A 19,717-nucleotide genomic window follows, 5' to 3' on the forward strand; every position below is an offset into this window, starting at 1 on the left:
TAGCTTAAGTTTAGTTAGGTATTTTTTTTTCGAAGCATTTTTTTTTATTTAACTAAGTGTTTCTCAAAGTAATTATTTTCAAATGCTAAGTTTTTATTGAAAACACTAAGCATCTTTCAAAAGCTTTTCAAATTTAATTAAGTATTTTGTCAAAAAACTTTTCAAATTAAACTAAGTATCTTTCAAAAAGCTTTTAAAATCTAACTAAGTTTTCATATTCCTCTAGTCTCAAAATTAGCTAAGTTACCTTTAAAGTTAATTTTCTCTTTGAAAACTAAGATAAAAATTATCTTTGAAAGTTAAGGTCTATATTTTCTTCACTCTCTTGGTTATTTTGATATATGACAAAGGGGGAGAGTAGGAAGAAATTCAAAGAAAATTAAAAAGAAATTTTTTTAAGGGGGAGCTTCCATGAAGGGGGAGTTTTGTACGTGCTTATGCTTTATTTATGCCTGTGCTTATTTATGCTTATCTTTATTGCATTTTTTGTTTAACTTTGAATTTCGATTGTCATAATCAAAAAGGAGGAGATTATTGGTGCGAGAAGCATCTAACGATCGAACCCAAGTTTTGATAATGACAAAGGAGTCAAAGTTAAGCTTATTTGTTATCTCATGTGTCTGATTGAGATTGCAGGAAAGACTTAAGTGTTCTTAGGCAAAAGTCCTAGCTGCGGTTAGGCAAGGTGAAAACCCTAGAGGGTGGTAACCCTAGGTCCTAGGGAGTGGTAACCCTAGGTGGAGGAAAACCCTAAGGGGTGGCAACCTTAGGTCTTAGGGGGTTGTAACCCTAGGTGAAGGAAAACCCTAAGGGGCGGTAACCTTAGGTCCTAAGGGGTGGTAACCCTAGGTGGAAAAACCCCTAGGGGGTGGTAACCCTAGGCAGAAAGTCCAGTCGGTCTGGAGGACCGGACTAGCATCAGGTAATCTCTCCTAAGGGGAGTAGGTGAGGACGCGTTCCTCGAAAGAGGGAACAGTAGGCGTCGGTTCGACCTAGGGTTTCCGGTGGAAAAGCCGAAGTCAGAACCGGACAGTTCGAAGACTGCGAAACTTAAGCTTCTTATATATATCTGTTTTGCTCTAACTCTGTTTTGCAGGAAATTAATAGTTTTGTGTAGGGGTAGAACTGACCGGGATCGGTCGATCGAACCTTGGGATCGGTCGATCGAACCCCCAAGCCAGCAGATCAGATTTTCAAAGATTAGACCAGGCTCGACCAGAGGATCGGTCGACCAAACCAAGGATCAGCGACGACTGGATCAGGCTAGGTTGATCGGGTTAGAGAAGCGGATCGGTCGACCAAACGACGAGATCGGTTGACCGAACCAGGGATAGAAGTTGACCAGATCGAAGCGGAGTGAGCGGATCGGGCGGATCAGATGAAGAGGAGATCGCCTGATCGGTCGACCGAACCGGGGATCGATCGATCGATCCACCTTGGGTCAAGCCTGATCCTGAGACTTAGGGATCTGGATCAGCTTCACAGAGCCTATAAAAAGGAGCTTCGGGAAGCAGCCGAAACAGAACTCAAACAGAAGAACTTGTGCTCTCGTACGCTGCTCCGAACACTTCAACTACGCGCTGCTACTCCAACAAGCAACGACTCCATCATTCAATTCTTTTGTATTGTCGGTACTATATTTCCTTATTAAGCACTTGTACTCTTAAATTGTAAACGATTTACAGATTGATAGTAATTGTCCACCAAAAGCGATCTTCGATCGTGGGCCTTGGTGTAGGAGTCGCCCTAGGCTCCGAACCAAGTAAATCTTGGTCTTCTTGTGTGTGATTGTTCTTTTATTATTTCCGCTGTGTTACTCCATTAGTTTTAAATCGAACGAATTAGTCACGAGCGCTATTCACCCCCCCTCTAGAACTTTCGATCCAACAGTTCCTTTTTGATCCAATGGTATTTTCCTTTGCCTTTGGGTGCTACAAAATCAAATTCCATTATTAAAAACAAATCGAAATCAGTTTTGAAAAATACCTCCATCTTCTTTTTCCAGTTGGCGAAATCCCCCTCGAACTTCGGTGGGTGGATGCTTGATCTAGCTATCTCGTGTGCTTCGTTCGGCTGTTAGTCCTCCTAAAGCTATTAGGCTCTGATACCACTTGTTGGTTCGGGTAGGCCGGCTGGAGAATGTTGAGTTGCTTGAAACACTAAAACAAGCACCTTTCTCGACTTTCAACTCAGATTAATAAAGCAATTAAAACAGAATTAATAACTTAAAAGAAATAAGTAAAAGACCATTATTTACTTGGTTACAACTTAGATGATTGTTAATCCAAGGCAGATGAAAGTTCACTAAGAATCTCTTTCGCTGAAGGTAGAGAAGCCTTTTACACATAGTGAAAGCTCACTAAAAATCTCCTTCGCTGAAGACAGAGAAGTCTTTTACACACAGTGAAAGCTCAGAAATGATTAGGAAACTGAATACTGAAGTTGTTACATCTTTCCTAGGTCTAGGGGTCATAGACCCTGGAAAAACTTATCCGCAGGCTGAAGGTGTTTTCCATAGGGTTGGAAGGCGTCTCCAGCGAGGCCAAAGGATAAAATTTTATCTTTTCCGTAACGGCCAAAATTGTCTGGTCGAAGGCGCCTTTGCACTATTCATCGAAGGCGCCTTCCAGCCATGGAAGACACCTTCCACAGAAGGCGCGGAGGTGCCTTAAACAGCTTTTGAAGGCACCTCCAGCAGCACTTACAGCCCCATTTCACTCCTTTGCTGCTACGATCTCCTGGGTGATTTCGGCCAACGACATAGGGCTCACCTGAACCCAATTTTCGGCCTTCTCCTTGAGAAGCCTTCCTCCCCGACTTCTCGTCCTTCGGACTATCGCGCCTGTCCTTCTCGTCCACCGTTATACTCTTCCACAGCACCTCACCCCTCAGACACACCGAGCCCGTCGACTCTCTCCCGTGTTGTCCTTCTCGCTAGTTGTGTCTTCTGCTCGACTTCCTGTACTCCTAAACTCCTGCACATTTAGACACAGGAATCAAAACATAACATGACCTAACCTAACTTGGTTGATCACACCAAAAATAACCTTGGGGTTCCAACAGAAACTCCCAATATGGGATTAAAGTCTCATTCACAGTGGAGCTTCTTTCCTCTTCCATCTCTTCTCCATTCACATATATCCAACAATCTCCCATGTGAATGGAGATAAGTTATGTGGTAGTATTCAACAGTTGAGTCCAGTATATGACATGTAGATTTTACCCTTTGAACTTTCCCTTGTAAAGATTTGTTTACTTACTGACAAATAATAGACATGATGTCCTTGAATTGTTCTGTCATCTGTATAAGCATTGGCATATCTCACCCAAGACTCTCCTTAATACAACTCAGTTCTTATGAGTGTGTTCTTTCTTGGTCATGAACACGCTTGGATCTGTGAGAAGCTCTAAGAATTATACCTCAAATTCTCTTCTAAGCGGACCCACTTCTTTCTCACATAGATGATCCCTCGAGAGTAGTCATCTACTCTTCTTTAATCATTAAAAGTCCATCGGCTTACACTGGTCCAGTCACTCATAGTGTGTCTAGTCAATGTAAATTGGTTGTCTCTTTGAACCTAGTTCTTAGGATCTCCAGTCAGCATAGGTTGGGTGCCCTCTGCACTGATCGTTGATAATGACATTAAACTAATTTCTCATGATAAGCTTGTAACTAACTCTCGATTTAACCTTTTGGTTAGTGGATCTACTAGGTTATCCTTTGACTTCACATAGTCAACAGTAATAACTACAGTTGAGAGTAGTTGTTTAATGGTATAATGTCTACAATGTATATGTCTAGACTTACCATTATACAGATGGCTCTGTACCCGATCAATTGTTGATTGACTATCTCAATGTATGCAAATTGTCGGCATATGTTTCGGCTATCTAGGAATATCTTCTAACAATTGTCGTAGTCATTCAGTCTCTTCACCATATATCTACTCGTGGATTTGGTTATTACCGTTTGCTTAGAAGATTTTCAGGAAATAGGTGCATCTCTCAGAGTGAATACATATTCACTCGTAAACTTAGTCTTTTATGTCAGATATCCAACTCACATCGTTGTATTCTTCAATCACAATAGGATATCTCGTATAGTACAGTTTATATTCATGAGTATATCTTAAGTACCTCAGTACTCTTGTTATCTCTTTTCAGTATTTAACACAGGGATTACTCGTGTATCTATTCAATTTATTTACTGCTTAGGCCAAGTTTGGTCATATGCAACTCATCATGTGCATCAGACTTCTAATCACTCAAGAGTAACCTATCTGAGAGTTACTTTCACCTCAATTTTCAATAGATATTTGTTGGTGCAGCGGAGGCCGGCAAGAGGGGGGTAAATTGCTGAAAACAAAAATTAAACTATACCCTCATCGTACTTTCAACTCAATTAGTGCAATATTGATAATAAAGTAATAAAAACTAAATAAAGAAATACAGAGAAGATCAGGATTTTAACCTGGTTACAACCAAGAAGGTTGTTAATCCAGGGCAGTAGAAAAAAGCGCAGTAGAAAAATTCTCCTTCTCTGAAGGCGGAGAAGCCTTTTACACTTTGGAAGCCCAGAACTATTGCTAGGAAACACTACACAGTTGATTGCTTGAGTTGTTATTGAATTCCTAGCTCTAGGGGCCTTTTTATAGCTCCTGGAAAGTCTATCCCGAGGGTCCAAGGCGCCTCCAACAAGGTTTAAGGCTCCTCCAGCTCGATCAGCGGATAAAACTTTATCCGCAGCGCAAACGGTCAAAACAGACTATTGAATGCGCCTTGAACAGGCTTGAAGGCGCCTTCAAGGGCGCCTTCAAGCTTCAGTAACTTCTGCTACAGTAACTTTTTGTTACAGTAATTTCCAGCATCTTTTGACTCCTTTTCTTCTTCGCTTTGGCTTCCGAAGCTCCGTTCTTTTGGATGATTGCGGCCAACCGGAATATGGCTCACCCGAACCCAATTCCCGGCCTTCTCCTCGAGCAGCCTTCCGTCCCGGCTTAACGTCCCTCGAACGCCGCGCACGCTCTTCACGCCCACTGGAGTACTCTTCCGCAGCTCTCTCGTCCTTCGGACGCACCGAGCCTGTCGGCTCCCTTCCCGTGCCGTCCTTCTCGCTAGCTGCGTCTTCCGCTCGACTTCCTGTGCTCCTAAGCTCCTGCACACTCAGACACAGGGATCAAACACAGCAGGACCTAACTAACTTGGTTGATCACATCAAAACTACCACGGGGTCCAACAATCTCCCTCTTTTTGATGTGCATCAACCCAAGTTCAAGTTAGGGTTAAAATAGACATAAAGAGTAATTTTAAAGAAAAAATTACTAAACTAACAAGTTAAGCATAATTTTTGCAATTTGTAAAATTTCAACACTAATAATAAAAGAAAATTTAATTAATTTTTTTTTAACTCCCCCTAAACTTGTACTTTTCTCTCCCCCTTTGATCACAACAAAAATGGGGTCCTAATTAGAGGGAACTTTAAAACAAAATTCAAAGTAAATAAATTTTCAAACAGAACTTTCCAGAAAAAAAATATTTCTACCCAAAATAAATTTTTTGAAAGAAAAATTCTAAGTTAAAAGATTTTTTTTTTGAATTTAAAAAAATTCCAAGTAAATGAACTTTTGGAATTTTCTAGAAGAATATTTAAAAATAATTCTAGGGATTTTCTAAAATAATTTTCAAGTCAAAAAGCAAATTAAGTCTTTAGAATTTTTCCAGGAAAAAATATTTCTAAAAATGAATTTATAAACAATATTTTCAAAAATGTTTGATTAAACTTTCAAAGCATTATTTAATTCTAATTTTTAAATGCTTTTTCAGAAAGTTAATTAAACCTTTCATTTCAATATTTCAGCTTCCAGGTCGTAGCGAGGCACTAGGCCTTCTTGGTTATTGGAGCAACAACCACTTCCTTGACAAAGCTTTATAAAGAAATTTACTGTTTAATTTTCTTCTCTGAAAGCGCTAAGTCTAATATTTCTACTAAGATTAAATATTATGATTTTTTAAATTTGCATTTTAACTTCTCATAGGTTCTTAATTCATAGTTTTTTAGAATTATGGCAAAAAGTATTGAGCATGCAAAAAATTGTACATTTTCTATTGTTAATTTGTCAAAATCTTTTAATTGACAAATTGTATCTTTTAACTCAATATTCTTTAATAGTTTTTCAGTTTTTAATTTAAAATATTCTTTCGACGAAATAATTTGTAATTCACGAAAACCTTTCGGCAATATTTCAATTGAAACAATTAATTTGCCAAGAGGTGGAGACCATACCTGACTTACCTTGTCGGCGGTTGATTCTCCCCCTGTTGGGTTGTTTTCATCTTCTGATGTTTCTCCCCCTTCATCGATGCTCATTTGTGATGAGCATTCTAGGTCGTCAAGTTGGAGTTCGGTTACTGGTTCTGTCTCGGCACTTACCTCAGTTTCGGACTCTTCTGACGTCGGATTAGTGTCCATCGAGGAGTCGGATTCAACTTCAATTTGTTCTTCGTGGAGTTTTAAGAACTTTTCCCAAAGTTCTTTTGCGCTATTGTACTCTCCGACTTTGTCGAGATCTTCATTTGGTATTGTGGTTAGAAGATGAAATTCAACCCGTGCATTTGCCATAAACTCGTCACGTTGCTTCTCGTTCCAGAGGTATTTCTCGAGCTCTTCTCCATTTGCTTTCTTTGGTGCTTCATAACTAGATTTCATTATTAAATAAATAGAAAAATCAGAGTTAAGGTATACCTCCATCTTTTGCTTCCATGAAGCAAACTCCCCCTCGAATGCAGGTAGGTATTCACTGTCTCCGGCCATCGTTTTGATCGTTATGCGTCAGTCGGCAGTTAGTCCTTCTGAGCGGTCTGGCTCTGATACCACTTGTTGGTGCAGCGGAGGCCGGCAAGAGGGGGGTGAATTGCTAAAAACAAAAATTAAACTTTACCCTCCTCGTACTTTCAACTCAATTAGTGTAATAGTGATAAATTAATAAAACAATAAAAACTAAATAAAGAAATACAGAGAAGATCAGGATTTTAACCTGGTTACAACCAAGAAGGTTGTTAATCCAGGGCAGTAGAAAAAAACGCAGTAGAAAAATTCTCCTTCTCTGAAGGCGGAGAAGCCTTTTACACTTTGGAAGCCCGGAACTATTGCTAGGAAACACTACACAGTTGATTGCTTGAGTTGTTATTGAATTTCTAGCTCCAGAGGCCTTTTTATAACTCCTGGAAAGTCTATCCCGAGGGTCCAAGGCGCCTCCAACAAGATTTAAGGCGCCTCCAGCTCGGTCAGCGGATAAAACTTTATCCGCAGCGCAAACGGTCAAAACAGACTGTTGAAGGCACCTTCAAGCTTCAGTAACTTCTGCTACAGTAACTTTCTGCTACAGTAATTTCCCGCCTCTTTTGACTCCTTTTCTTCTTCGCTTTGGCTTCCGAAGTTCCATTCTTTTGGGTGATTGCGGCCAACCGGAATAGGGCTCACCCGAACCCAATTCCCGGCCTTCTCCTCGAGCAGCCTTCCGTCCCGGCTTAACGTCTCTCGAATGTCGCGCACGCTCTTCACGCCCACCGGAGTACTCTTCCGCAGCTCTCTCGTCCTTCGGAGGCACCGAGCCCGTCGGCTCTCTTCCCGTGCCGTCCTTCTCGCTAGTTGCGTCTTCCGCTCGACTTCCTGTGCTCCTAAGCTCCTGCACACTCAGACACAAGGATCAAACACAGCAGGACCTAACTAACTTGGTTGATCACATCAAAACTACCACGGGGTCCAACAATATTGACTTATATCTATCGGCGTTCGTGCCAACGCAGTGTCACCCTTGGTAAATTTCTTAAGAATCTTGTCCATATAATGAGACTGACTAAGAACAAGTCCTTCAATTATTCTAAGAATTTGATTCCTAGAATCATATCAGCTAGACTCATGTCTTTCATGTCAAATCTTGAGTTCAATAGTAGATTTGATTATCTTATCATTGCTACCAATGATAAGTATGTTATCTACATATAGGTACAAAATGACGTAATCATTCTCTGTAACTTTCATGTAAATATATTTATCACACTCATTAATCTTGAATCCACACTCCTTCATGATATTATTAAATTTCTCATGTCACTGTTTTAGTGCTTGTTGTCATATAATGATTTCACTAATCTACAAACCTTGTTTTTATATCCTGGTACAGAAAATCCCTCAGGTTGGTCCATATAGATTTCCTTTTCTAAATTTCCATTTATAAATACTGTCTTTATATTTATCTAATGTATTTTGAGATTCCATAGAGCGACTATAACCAACAATACTCTAATGGAAGTTATTATTGACACCAGAGAATACATATCAAACTAATCAAGGTCTTCTTATTGTCGGTATCCTTTGATTACCAATTTGGTCTTATACTTATCAATTGTGTCATCTGACTTCACTTTATTCTTGAAAATACACTTGCAATATAGTAGCTTACTTCAGGGAGGAAAATCCATAAGTTTTTAAGTATGATTTTGCAAAATAGATTCTATCCCATATACAATTATCTCTCTCCAGTGAAGTCCATCAAAAGAATTTACTGCTTTTGAGTAACTTCGGGACTCACTTTTCAACATGAAAGAGATAAAATCCAATCCATAGAAGTAAAAAAAAATGTTACTTAAAAGTAAAGTAAAAAAAAAATTAAAGTTTTAATTGAGAAGAAGTAACATTTAAGAGAGAGTGAGTAACATTTACATTTACTTAATTTATATTCTGCCTTGAAAAATGTGTTAGAGTGTATACTAAAAGTCTAGCTTTTGGTATAAACATTTATCTAGAAATAAGAATCACATTGGTCAAATATCTACATTTATGATAAATGTAATTGTTCAATTAATTTATATTGTAGATAACATGGTGTGTGGTGTCACACACAGAGGATCATGTTATCAGTACCTTATAAATTATAAACAGTAACTCACGACCATAATGGAAAGGAACAAACCATTGGAAGGTCGTAGTGTAATTAGGTATTAGTTTATCTTAACTATATAATTACACTAGTACACTTAGAGTGTATTGAGTAGGACCATTTGAGGTCGTTTCTTTTATACTGGCTTTATAAAGAAACAAAGACCTCGGTTATTATGGAAGTGTGTACTCTTAATCCTAATATAATAACAAGCACATATATTTGATATTTATTTCTTTAATTTATCAATGGGTGAGATTTAGTTCGATAAATCAATAAGCCCGATAAGTTGGGAAATGATATCACTTATAGTGTGTTGTTGATTATAGAAGGAAACCGTGTCCTAGAGATACTAGGTTGATAATGTCCTCAAGAGGAGCTCATAAAGATTGTCATGTTAAACCCTGCAGGTGGACTTAGTCCGACATGATAATAAGGATGAGTGGTACTACTCTTGGACTTAGATATTAATTAAATGAGTTGTCAGTAACTCACTTAATTAGTGGACATTCGATATCTTAAACACAGGGAGACTAACACGCTCATAATAAGAAGGAGCCCAAAAATGTAATTTGGGATTGGTGCGGTAGTTCAATAATAGTTCTCTAGTGGAATGAATTATTATTGATAAAATTAAGTTGTGTGTTCGGGGCGAACACGGGATGCTTAATTTTATCGGGAGACCAAAACCAATTCCTCCTCTCGGTCCCTATCGTAGCCTCTTATTTATAGAGTACTATACCCACCTATACCCACCTTCATACCCATGTTATAGGGGCCGGCCAAGCTAGCTTGAGGATCAAGCTAGGGCCGGCCAAACCATTGGTTCATGGGTGGCCGGCCCTAGCTTGAACCCAAGCTTAGGTGGCCGGCCCTATTTAATTTAAAAAGAATTTTAATTTTAAAATTTTCTTATGTGAAAGATATAATTTATTGAAGAGATTAAAAATTAAAATATCTCTTTTATAAGTCTCTACAAAAGATTAAAGAAAGAGATTAAATTTCTTTCCTTATTTGTAGATTAGAAAGGATATTTTATTTCTCTTCTTTATAAATTATTCACATGTTGAAAAATTAAAATTATAGAAATTTCTTTTTATAAACCAATCATAAAAGGGATAAAAATTATTGGAGAAATTTTTTATAAAATTTCTGGAGACAAATTAGGAAGTTTTAATTAATTAAAACTCTCCTTGTTTTGTTTTTTAAAAGTGGCCGGCCATTGTGTTTAAAAGAAGAAAATTGTTTTAATTAAAATAATTTTTCTTTACATGGCAAAAGAATTAAGGAAATTTTGTAATTAAATTTCCTAATTTGCCTAGGCCAAGGAATATAAAAGAAGAGGTGAGGGTGCCTTCATGGGAGAACCTCTATTATTTTTCCTCCCTCTTTTCCTTGGTGTGGTGGCCGGCCATCCTCTACCTTTCTTCCTCTTTTGTGGTGGCCGAAACTTATCTCTTGCTTGGAGTTCTTGTGGTGGCCGGATACTACTTGGAGAAGAAGAAGAAGAAGGAGAGAAAGCTTGTATCCCTTGGAGTTTGGTTGGTGTTTTGTTCTTCGTCCTTGGTGAAGCTTCTTTGTGATTGGCTGAACCTAGCTAGGAGAAGAAGAAGGTGCTTGGTGGTTTCTCATCTCGGAAGATCGTTGCCCACACAACGTCCGAGGTTAGAAGAGGAATACGGTAGAAGATCAAGAGGTTTTTCTACAAGGTATAACTAGTAAATTTTATTTCCGCATCATGCTAGTTATTTATGGAAATAATACCAAATACAAGAGGCTTACGTTCTAGAATTTCGAATATGTTTTTTTTCGAAGTTGTGTTCTTTTGTTTCTTTCTTTTTCTTGTGATTTGATTGTTCTCTTTGGTTAACCTAAAGTTATTTTAGGAAATTAAATATTAGCTTTCTATTAAAGGTTTTGTCTAGTCGGTGGTGGTTGCTCCCATATACAAGAAGGCCATGTGCCTCGCCACGTCAGTACTGGGAACCTTTTATGGAAATTAATATTTAATGGAATTAATAACTTAAGGAGACTTGGGTCGAACGTGTTAAGTTCCGCAGGAGATCCAAGTCAAAACCTAAAAGAACAAATAGATTAAGTTTTGGATCAAACGTGTTAAGTTCCGCAGGCGATCCAAAATTTAATTTAAAAGAACACATGGTAGCTAGGAAAAGGTTCAGACCTTTGTACAAAATTTTTGTACAGTGGAACCTATAGGTTTTCCGAGTAGCAACCAACAAAATGTTACTTAAAGCTTTACTTATTATTTGTTCTATATATCTTACTTTATTATTTTGAATATTTTTAGTTAACTTTGAACTAGCTTACTAGAAATAAAGGGGGGGGGGGAGGTATTGGAAGCACTAGTTATTTAAACTTGTGTTTTGATATTTGACAAAGATTCAAAGTTAAGCTGTATTGTGATCTAACAAGTCTAACTGAGTGTATAGGAAAGTCCTAAGTGATCTTAGGCAAGGTGAAAGTCCTAGTTGGGGCTATATAAAGAAGTTTTAGTGGACACTTGCCAGGGGAAGTCCTAGTTTGCGACTAGACAATGAAGTCCTGGTCCGTAGGACTGGGCAAAGTCTTGACGGGTCAAGAATATCAGGTGAAATCCTAGGGTCAAAGATACTAGATGAAAGTCGTGGGGGGCGCAGACACCCGACGGAAGACTTGACGGGTTGGGTTTCGGATGTCTAGCAGAAAGTCTTGAGGTTTCAGATGCTGAGCAAAAGTTTAAACGGTCTGGAGGATCAGTTTGACAAAAGGTAATATCTCCTGAGAGAAGTATATGAGGACGTGATCCCCGTAGAGAGAACAATAGGCATCGGTACGACCTAGAGTTTTAGCAAAACTCAAAGTCATGACTGAACAGTCCGGAGATTATCAAAATTTACCCTGCTTTACATAGTATTACATGTTTTTCTAACTATGTGGTGTAGGTATTCGAAAGTGAAAGGTGGCTGGAAAAGGGCTTTGGGCGCCCGGAGCTTATCTAGGCACCTGGACGTCCGGACGGTCGAAGGTACTCCAGGCGCTCGAGTCAGTGGCTATGAGGGTGAGCCCAGGCAGCTAGCCTTCGTCACCTTGGGCACCCGGATGGTCCAAGCGCCCGAAGTTGCTCCAGGTGCCTGGACCAGCAAAACTTCATTCGCAGGCTCAGTTGGAGATCGTCTGGTCTATCCACATCACATGTCCAAGCACCCAGACCTATCTGGGCGCCTGGAGATGGATAAAATTCACAAGATGAAGTTTCGACAAGAGCACGCCACATTAAACCAGTGGGGGCACCCGGGGTGGGTCATATTGGAGCAATTTGGGTACCCTAGGTTTTGATATTTGAGCAAAAGTTTAAGTTAGGTTTATTATTGTATTTAATATGCATTATGAGTGTGCATGATACAGGTACAACAAGAAAAGTCCAAGGGTGATCTTGGCAAAGGAGGAAAGTCTAATGATGAGTCTTGGCGGTGTAAGTCCAAGCATGTAGTCTTGACAACGTAAGTCAAAGTGTGACTTAGCAATGGATGAAGTCCCGGAGGCGCGACCTCTTAGCAAAGGAAGACCCGACAACAATGACAAGGCCGATGAAAGCTCCAGAAGGCAAGATGTGAAGGATGAGGAGGCATTCGAGGGACGCAAGGCTGATGGAGGAGGCTAGAAGGCTAGGTCTAGGTTGGTCGGGCGAGGACGAGTGCTGAGTGAATGTACTCGGGGGCTAAATCCTAGGATTAGGGTTTCACTGTAGCGTTACTGTAGCAGTACTGTAGCAATCGACTGGTGTTTTCATCAGTCGACTAGTGCAATCGACAGGACAGTTGACTGGGAGAGAACAGAATGCTTCTGTTCGTTCGGTTAGTATGGAGCAGTCGACTGATGGAAGTATCAGTCGACTAATATCGAGTCATTGGATTGTAACGGTCGAATCTCCACAGAGGGCAGTCGATTGATAGTTTTGGCAGTCGACTGGTAGGCGGGGGTTTCCAACTCGTGGCCTATATAACCAAGCATTGGAAGCTTGGTTAAGGTTGATGAAAGAGACTTAGTTAAAGCTATTAGAGTCTCCCAAGCCCTCGTGTGATCAGTGTGCTTGTATTCAAGTATTTGTGGCGAAGTTTCTCCACCGACAAGGAGCTTGAGCTAGCCGGAGGTTTTTCAGGGAGTCATCTGACAGATCGGGATCGTCCACCTTACGGATAACCATGGAGTAGGAGTAAGTGATCTCCGAATAACGTTACATAAACGTGTTAGAGGTTTGATTGTCTTGGTTATTACCTCTAGATTTAACATTCTATTTGTTAGATTTATTTTTGTATTTTTGCTGTGCACTAACATTATAGAAAGCGATCGATTTGGGTGAGACGCTATTCACCCCTCTTTAGCGGACGTCAAGGTCCCAACAGGTCCAAGCGCTTGGATGAATCTATAAAAGGAGGGTTCAACCAACATCTTGAATACAACAATTCGAACGACTTTCTCTCCTATACGCTGCTTTGGAAACGACTCTACGATATTGAAATGCTATTTCGACGACCGAAAGCTCGTAACTTCAAATCTTCAAGTTGTCAGTATAGTTTCGTTTACAACATTTAAATCACTGTAGTTCTTATACTTAATTCTTGTAACCTCATTTGAACTACTAGTGGATTGCCCATTGAAAGCACTCAACGAGTGTGTGCCTTAAAGTATGAGTCGTCACAGGTTTCGAACCAAGTAAAAAACTTGACTGTGTTAACGTTTGTTTTGTTTTATTTTGCTATTATCTTAATTCCGTTGTGTTTTCTCTTTCGAGTGTTTTCCGAAAATCATGAAAAACCACAAGCGCTATTCACCCTCTCCTCTAATGCATTGATCCTACCATCTCTAATCCAACTCAACCTAAGGCAAATTACGCGTTAGACGTGTTAGCCTATGAATATGCCAAAAATAACAAAAAAATATATATATAGAAAATGTTGAAAATTTTAAATTTGGATTGTGAATGAGGCGAATCAAGCCCACGAGCCCATTGAGATTTCCACTTTAATTTAAATTTTAAAAGTTTTTTTTTCTCAACGTACGGGCTCTCCTGAGTCAACTATGGGTCAACCCACGTGGGTCGTGGGCCTAGGGCCTAGATGGATCAGTCCACTTGAATCCATCTTATAATAAATTGATAAAATTTTAATCCCATTGATTTAAATTATTTAAAGAAGTGGATGAATTTGAAAGACCCAATCTAAATTGACAGTCTTTTTTTTAATGAAATTCATCGGGTTAATATGACCATATTTTTATGGTTTCAACAGGCATTCTCATGTTGGGTCCGAGGTCCATCAATTAGGTTCGATTATTAAAGAACGAGTCAACTACTGCTCCAGTCACGAATTATTTATGATATAAATAAAGATACTACTCCAGTTGCTACGTGATCCCAAAGGACCCGCTTTCGACCGCAAACGGCGGCGCGGCGGCCGCGGAAATGTTCACTGGTCTCGGTCATCATCTCCGCTTCCTCAGACGCATCTTCGCACTCGAAATTCCTTCCCGTTCGGTTCCTCTTCCTCCTTTCCCCGTTCCATCGAACCCCTTCTCCGTCACGCTGACAGAGGCTGCCGTCGGATCTCTTCTCCGCCCTCCGTCCTTCTATCTTCACCGAATGAGGAGGCGAATTCCGACGGAAAGGATCCAATTTTGCACTCTTACGGCGCAACCTGAGCATTCCGATGCCAGCCCTTATCTTTCCGTTCGCATTCGGTGCCTCAAGCGCGACGCTGTGAGTGGGAAAAAAAAATCTATTAGGAGTTTTCTTGCTGCGCTAATTGATCTATTTCTGATAGTTAGGTTTGAAAATTGCTCTAATTTGATCAGAATTGCTACACATGGAGCACTATTATACCAAAAATGTCTTTTTTTTACTAATTTAGTTAAAATTACTCAAAGTTGATCAAAATCGCTCTAACTTTATCAAAATCACTTCAACAGTGTTATATTGCTACAACGTAGAGCAATTTAGCCAAAATTGGCTGCTACAATTGTAGCAAAATATGGCGTTATTTTGATATTTTTCAAAAATGGGGCACCCTTTTGACAATAACAAAAATAAGGAGCGCGCCCTTTTGATTTTTGCCCTTGAGAAAAACAACACTTGAAGTATAAAAATAAGTTGAGTTATCTTGATTGAAGAGTGAAAGTTTGTTTCTTTGTCAATGTTTCTATTATTTATTTGGCTTGGTAACCATTTTGAACCTCTAATGGACTGTCAAGTCTCATGTTATAGGATATGCTTTCTGATGCTTTATTGTGCTTTGGTGCCAATTCTGCTAGTATGGATGAATTAAGTGATTCCCATGATCTTGATGAGGTGAGCTATCAAGCATTTTTAGTTTCATGCTTCGTTTTCCTTTAGTTGAGATTATATCATCCTTCTATCTTCATTTGAGAATTGAATATTGATGACATTATTCATGTCTCCCTTAGCTCTACTACTTTTTGCATTGAAATCAAAGCTCTTGAACATTGATGTGGGAGAGGAAAAAGGGCTTGCACCGAATGCACGAAGTTAGGCCAACGGTGCATCCAAGAGTGGAATGGATTCCCAGCGAATCTTACAACATGAAACTCACAGTAGAAGGTGAGAGGGTGCTAATGATGTTCTCCGCTAAGCCCTTCCGAAGCTCAAGTCAGAAAGTGAGAGTGGGAAAAGGGAAAGTAGAAATGAGCTCTTAAAAGAAAAACCTTACCTCCTATTATCTTCTATCTATAACCTTATAAGGATCACCAAGGAAGTTATTCTCTAAAATCATGACCCATGTTTTTTTACTTGGGCTGAATTTCCCTTTTTAATCGTGTAGCCTTTTTCTCCAATGTGCTCGCTACATTCATTGAACTTGGCCTCTAAGCCAATAGAACTAGGATGTGATACCAAGGGAAGGGTTGATTGTTTCCCCTAGACAAACCCAGACCTAGAATACTGTTCACCCATTTCTGTCTCATTTTCGAGGGAGGTTACCAACTAAAAAAACCCGTTGGCCTATTGACTGGCTGACCAATAGCCAACCCACCTAGTTGTTTCCCCTCAAATCTACTGAATGACTTATCTGCCGGTGGACTGGCCTCATTGGGTAGCCGACTTGCCGAGTGATTTTCCCTCAGGCCTACTGAGTGACTGACCTGCTGAGTGGTTTTCCCTCATGCCTGCCGAGTGATTGACTTGTTGGTTGTTTCCAATCTGGCTTGCTGAGTGGTTGACCTATTGGTGAGGCCTTTTATCTGTACCATGTTCCTCCTGAGTCAGACACCTGAAAAGGGCTTCAGCTATGGGGACTGAGTCTTCTTGTGGGTCCACCTGAGCTGACTTGATTGGAGGTGGATGTTTCTCAACATTGAATATTGATGACATTATTCATGTCTCGCTTAGCTTTGCTACTTTCTGCATCGAAATCAAAGCCCTTGAACATCAATCAAGTGTGTATGTTACTTCTATCATCTTGCCCCCTATACAGCCAAGGGACTAATCATCTACATGTCATGTGTATTTTGTATTATGATAACCCAAGTTTGTATATCTATTTTTTCTCCATATGGGGGCATGTAACAAATGCCAGGACTATTTGAGCTACTGTAATAGGAACTTAGTTGATGAATACAAATGACACAGTATAAATATACAAAAATAAAATTTCAACTGGGAGCCAATAATTGGAGAGACAATGCTAAAAACGTACGTGAAAAATTTGAAAAAACTAAGAGTAAAAGGGCGAGATGAATGTGTAACTAGAGTTTCTTATTCATAGATGCAAATTTCGACTCAGAGTTATGAATGTCATTAATTGTTATGTTGAACATGTTGAGCGTATTAAATATACTAGGAAAGTAGTTGAAATGAGTAACCACCTATTAAAAATGATCGTAATTTGCTATAGAATGATGTTGGAAGTTGGAACATACTATTGGTATATATTTGAGAAAAGATAGATTTTTCCTACTGAACGTATGCCACTGAAGTTACACATGCAGACTCTTTCTTTAATAAGTAATTAGCCCAATCATATTGTCTTAGGCAATGCAACTGATGGAAATTACTTTCTTTACATTCGTCACAGTCTAGTGCTTCTTTTAGGAAATTAGTGGCTTACTTGCTGCGTACATAATAATTTTCTTTATTATTTATGTTGCTGTATGCAGATATGGATAACCTGCATATTTGCAGATCACCAAGATGTGCATACATGCATTTCACAGGCCGTTGGCTCATTTGGTTTGAACTATGTGCCTAAGTATGAAATCTCAGCTGGAAAAATCTGTGACTGGACAACAAATGTACAGGTTAGCCACATTGTACCAAATACTATCTATTTTCCTATTACTATTTTCTCAATTGAGTATAATTTGGAACTCAATACAGGAAAGTTTTCATCCAATTGAAGTTGTTACTGGTCTATGGATTGTTCCCAAATGGAGAGAACCCCCGGTATGCTTTAATTTTAACCATCTTTGTTGAGTAGTCTTCTTAGCAATTTTCAAAATGATGAGTCAAAGAGACAATAGTTAGTAATCTATCATGTGAGATACAAATTTCATGATCCCAAAATTTGCAGTGTAATGACTAATATCTGTGCAAAACTTTATGACATATAATTATATTATTATCTCTTAAAAGTGTCTTGGCCTTTGTCTCTCTGACTATTCGTTTATCCCTTTATCGAGGTCAGGCTAGGCTCAATTGTTTGAAGCTGGATAAATTGGCAATTTTAACCGAGAAACTGGTCCAGAAGGTGTCTGGTTCACTTGTTAAATGCAGATGTTACAGATTTATGTATTTTGTCTCAACCTATGCATGAATCAGGAACTAGCGCCACATTAGATCATCTATTGGTTTGAATCTGGGTAGAAAACACTAGCTCCTTGTGAGTCCTGAGCTCTTTGTATGTTCCTGCAGCTTTGTGGTTAGGCTAATTCTGCGTATTATGGAATGAGCTTTTCTTATTTTGGCATTGTGATAAAATTATTGCCTTCATGTATGCTCCGATTGCCATCTCTAGATAGTAGGGACACAACTTTTATTGTTTTTGTATATGGTTTGCCTCTGTGAATAGGAACATGGTAAGTGTATCCTACAGATAATCTATTTGTGCTTCTCCATTCTACTTCCTTAGCTTCTTGAATATATCTGTTTGATTACAACATCAACATCGCAAGTGCAGTAGTCTCCTTTTATTGCATGAATTTCCAGATTAGTTTGATTCTCTTTGCTCTGTCCTTTTGTAAGATTTTGAATACGAACATATATGTGTAAGACTGTGAATCAAGATGTTAATGGACAAGCATGGTGTTTTCTGTATGCACTTTTGGTTTTGGGAACCACTATATTATCGACATTCATCCTTATGTACAAAGCATTGGCTATTTAAGATTCATGAGGATTGAGTGAATTTTTTTATATCCAGGATTTACAAGCGACAAATATAATACTTGACCCAGGAATGGCTTTTGGGACAGGGGAACACCCAACTACGAAATTGTGTTTGATGTTGCTACACAGGCTGCTCCATGGTGGAGAACTACTCTTAGATTATGGCACTGGATCTGGAATTCTAGGAATTGCTGCGGTGAAGGTTCAGTTTGTTCTTTCGGCATTCAGTTATTGCTAAGTTGAGCTTTGAACTAGCAATTTCAAGTATAATTCAAATGCGTTCAGTTATAGATGCGTTTAATATGCAGATGGGAGCTTCCTCATCTGTCGGAATAGATATAGAGCCGCAAGCCGTCATTTCTGCTCGTGAAAATGTGGCATTGAATGGTATAAGCTCCAGCAAAATGTCGGTTTACCTGGTTCCAAACGCGACTGGCACCAGCAATGCTGATGAAGAGACCGAGAATCCAGAAAAGAGGACTTTGCTTGGCTTTCAACCAGATTGTTCAAAGGGGAAATTTGATTTTATCATAGCAAATATACTCCTCAATCCTTTGATCGAATTGGCAGTCGACATTGTTTCTTATGGAAGGCCCGGTTCAAACATCGGTCTATCAGGAATCCTATCTGAACAGGTGCAACTCCTTCAAACTTACCCGATGATGAGTTCTTGCTCATTTCTTTCTGTGTACCCGTTCGATATCATGAAAACAATCATGTTATTTGTACAGGTGCAACAAATCAAGGAAATTTATTCTCAATATTTGGAAAATATCTCAGTATCTGACATGGAAGGATGGGCCTGCATCCATGGTACAAAAAAAGAGAAGTTGGACATGTAAAACCATTAACCACCTGAAGGCTAACTTGTAAGGAATATCAATGTCTCCTCGAGATGGACAGTTGATTAGCGTATGGTGGTATTGCCACCATGTAAGGAATATCAATATATTTTCGCAACAAGTAGAAGCATACATCCTCTAGAATATTGTTCTAAGTATAGTTTTGTGTTGTAGTCAATTATAATGGGAATTCACAACCCAGGAATACAAAAGTTTTGCAGATCATTGAGTGTTGGTACAAAGCCTGGGACATAGTCGAGTTGGTGCTTAGGTGATAGAGTTGTATGGAGTAAAGTTGGAATCTCCTAGGGTTCATTGCTTTAGGGAATAAATTTCTCCCACTTAGGAGGCCGTTTGGTACCATAATTTCCCTTCCACATGTCTTAGGATGAGCTGTGGATGGACGGCTGGGATGAAATCATCTTTTACAATCCAAGTGTTGGCACATGCCTTGACTCCACTCGCATGTCAAATTTTCCTTCCTTCCATTTTCATCTGGACTGCAACATGTTTATCAGTATAAAATTTAAAATTAAATGGTC

The 19,717-nt window shown here is 39.2% G+C and overlaps 1 protein-coding gene across 1 annotated transcript; it reads left to right on the forward strand.

The window, feature by feature from the left end:
- The first annotated feature begins 11,660 nt into the window (after window positions 1-11,660).
- On the forward strand, window positions 11,661-19,544 carry LOC122014217 (ribosomal protein L11 methyltransferase-like). Its single transcript, XM_042570391.1, has 9 exons — window positions 11,661-11,707; window positions 11,882-12,259; window positions 14,328-14,694; window positions 15,199-15,282; window positions 17,106-17,246; window positions 17,326-17,391; window positions 18,368-18,535; window positions 18,642-18,968; window positions 19,065-19,544. The coding sequence occupies exons 1-9, from the start codon at window positions 11,661-11,663 to the stop codon at window positions 19,173-19,175; spliced, it is 1,689 nt and encodes a 562-aa protein (XP_042426325.1). The 3' UTR covers window positions 19,176-19,544.
- The last annotated feature ends 173 nt before the right edge of the window (window positions 19,545-19,717 follow it).

This window comes from Zingiber officinale, chromosome 8B (genome assembly GCF_018446385.1).
Source record: "Zingiber officinale cultivar Zhangliang chromosome 8B, Zo_v1.1, whole genome shotgun sequence".
Classification (NCBI taxonomy): Eukaryota; Viridiplantae; Streptophyta; class Magnoliopsida; order Zingiberales; family Zingiberaceae; genus Zingiber; species Zingiber officinale.